Genomic DNA, 2628 nt, shown 5'->3' with positions numbered 1-2628 from the left:
TATTTTAGCTGGTTGTCAACTTCAGCATTTTTAGCTGGTTCAGCTTCAGTGTTGTTTGCTATCAATTTCATCATCTTCATCTATCAGCAGTAGCATCTTCAGCGGCCAAATTCAGCTTACAGCATTCACACTAGTATTATCGCAGGTAATGCTATATATCTAGTTCATAATGTCTAAAAGTTACGGTTCAAAAGTTTTAAAAAGTTTAAGTTTTAGAGTTCAATAAATGTTTTTCCTGTTCGACCCGTGACCTAAGGTGTGTTTTGGATTTTGCTCCCTTGTATGATTGATTTTGACACCCTGTTTTAATCCGTTTAAACTTTTTTTTTCTCCTTTAATCTGTCTGTAATCTTCAGAAATGGCAGATGTAACAACTCCTGCGAATTCCCAATGGCCTGACGTTGAAGAAATTCGAAAGATGCCCTTTGACCCCACCCCCCGAGACCCTAAGTTCAGGAAGGCCAGCCCCGTTTACTCCCACAGGATCCCCAAGTTCTTCAAAGGTCTGAAAATCCACTCAGAGTTCCTAATCTCCACATTCTTTATTTCAAAGCTCACTTTTGGCCCTTTTGTTTCTGCAGAACTTCGGCAGGAAGGAGAAAGCCAAACACCGACCAAGCGACTGACCAAGTCGATCCGGCTCAGTCGCTTCGCCGCTCACAACGCCTTTCATCACTGTGAGCAGTGTCACGCCTACTGCGAGGCAGGTCCTGCTGCACAGGTGAGACCCAGCATGCACCTTTTTCCCCCTGTTGTCATCCCCTCTGGTAAAAAACATTCGTCTGGGTTTGCAGCTGTCGGAGTGCACCTTCCACGCTTTCACCTTCTCCTCGTCCATGCTGGGAGAGGAGGTCCAGCTTCAATTTTTCATTCCTAAAGCCAAGGAGAAGCACTTTGTGTTCAGTCAGGAGGGCAGCCACCTGGAGTGCCTGCGTCTGCCTCTGGTGTCCACGAAGGTTTGTTTTCCTTCGTTCACACATTGTTTTACGATGATTCTGTTTTTAGCCAAAATATTGTTTTCTAGAACATAGTTTCTGTAAAAAGGTCCCCTAGAATAAGTCAAAACCTCTTAAAATTTGGTCAAATTTGACGCTTAAGCACAAAATCTTTAGCATACGGTAACTTTTCAATCATTGATACAATAATTCCAGTAGATTCTGAAGGAGATGGGGTACTCAGAAATGCAATTTTAAACTTATTTTTCTTTATGTTTTCTCTCCATCATCATAAATAAAACATGTTAAAAACACTATTTTCATTTGAGTGGGCATCATGCTAAAAGAACTGCTCAAAAACAAAGATTTCAACCGTTTCCTCTTCTCCCAGGATCTCGATCTTTTAAAAAGTCCGATCTTCACCCCGACGACGGGGCGCCAGGAGCACGGGCTGCTCAACCTTTTCCACGCCATGGAGGGCACCTCTCACCTGCACATCCTGGTGATCAAGCAGTTCGAGATGCCCCACTACAGGAAGTACTGGCCCAACCACATCCTGCTCGTCCTGCCCGCGATGTTCAACAACGCTGGAGTCGGTAAGCGGCACGCTTGAACGCCGTCTGACCTCAAAGAGAACCGATAACGTGAGGTCAAGCAAACAGCAGCCAATTATTGATTTTTTCTTTTTCTAAAAATCAGTTTTTTATCTTTAACTTTCATTTTTTCATGCTAGAATATTATAGGTTGAAAGGTGACTTGTTTTAGCCAATGGGGAGCGAGCTGCATGAAAAGACCTGCAGCTCTATAAGGTGATTTACAAGGCAGCCAATTAGGTAAACGTCTGCAGAAAAAAGGGTGTTTCCAAACAAAGTGGCTCTCCAAATCATATCTGCAGTTTTCCCTTTAACTATCCAGTCAAGGATAAAGTATTTTTAGATTACGTAAGCATAATCTGAACCACAATAGTTGACTTGTGAAATGTGATTTGTGCAGCTTATTGCCTCCCGCAGCTCCTCACTCTGGTTACAGGACGTCAAAAGCTGATTAATGAAAAATGCTGCTGAACTTGGGTCTTCAGGTGCCGCCCGCTTTATGATCAAAGAGCTGTCGTACCATAACCTTGAGCTGGAGAGAAACCGCCTGGAAGAGCAAGGTGTCAAAAGACAAGACGTATGGCCCTTCGTGGTGATGATGGACGACTCCTGCGTGCAGTGGAACGCCCACCAGTCAGCAGATGGAAGGTAGGGAGCGAGATTCTGCAGGAAAACGTTTAAAATACAGAAAAAAGGCCAGAAAGCAGCTTTTAAGCTCTTTCTTTGATGGGAAAAAGTTTAATAACCAAGAGGTTGTTGTTTGTTTGTGCATTTTTAAAGAGCTTATTTCACATGTGTTATAATCAAGGCCCGGGGGCCGGATCCGGCCCTCCAGATCATTTTATTTTATTGTTATTAATGGTCCGATGTGATCTTGCATTCATTTCTAACTTGTATAATTTTGACAAAATATATTTTTATAGAGAGTAAAATTTAAAATAATTGGAGCTAGGCTAATATATACTGTACACGCTAGCTGTTTTGGCTAATTTAGTTTTTTTCAGCTTTTTAGGATATATTGAAGTTTAGTTTTGTTTGTGTTTTTACAGCTACATGCTAACTGTTTTTGGTAATTTAGACTTTTTTAAGGCTTTTTTGGA

General features: G+C 42.0%; 1 protein-coding gene across 10 annotated transcripts in view; it reads left to right on the top strand.

Moving 5' to 3' along the window:
- greb1l (GREB1 like retinoic acid receptor coactivator) overlaps positions 1 to 2628 on the top strand; it is a 62445-nt gene that overhangs the window by 55679 nt on the left and 4138 nt on the right. For all 10 annotated transcript variants that reach the window (XM_036216516.1, XM_036216510.1, XM_036216512.1 and 7 more), the window contains 5 exons: positions 357 to 503; positions 582 to 721; positions 795 to 956; positions 1327 to 1531; positions 2014 to 2176. In XM_036216516.1, the coding sequence (XP_036072409.1) occupies positions 357 to 503; positions 582 to 721; positions 795 to 956; positions 1327 to 1531; positions 2014 to 2176 (817 nt within the window). The remainder of the gene's footprint in view (positions 1 to 356; positions 504 to 581; positions 722 to 794; positions 957 to 1326; positions 1532 to 2013; positions 2177 to 2628) is intronic.

Source organism: Oryzias melastigma, linkage group LG17, assembly GCF_002922805.2.
Source record: "Oryzias melastigma strain HK-1 linkage group LG17, ASM292280v2, whole genome shotgun sequence".
Taxonomy (NCBI): Eukaryota; Metazoa; Chordata; class Actinopteri; order Beloniformes; family Adrianichthyidae; genus Oryzias; species Oryzias melastigma.
This window is presented reverse-complemented; position numbering and strand designations above follow the sequence as displayed.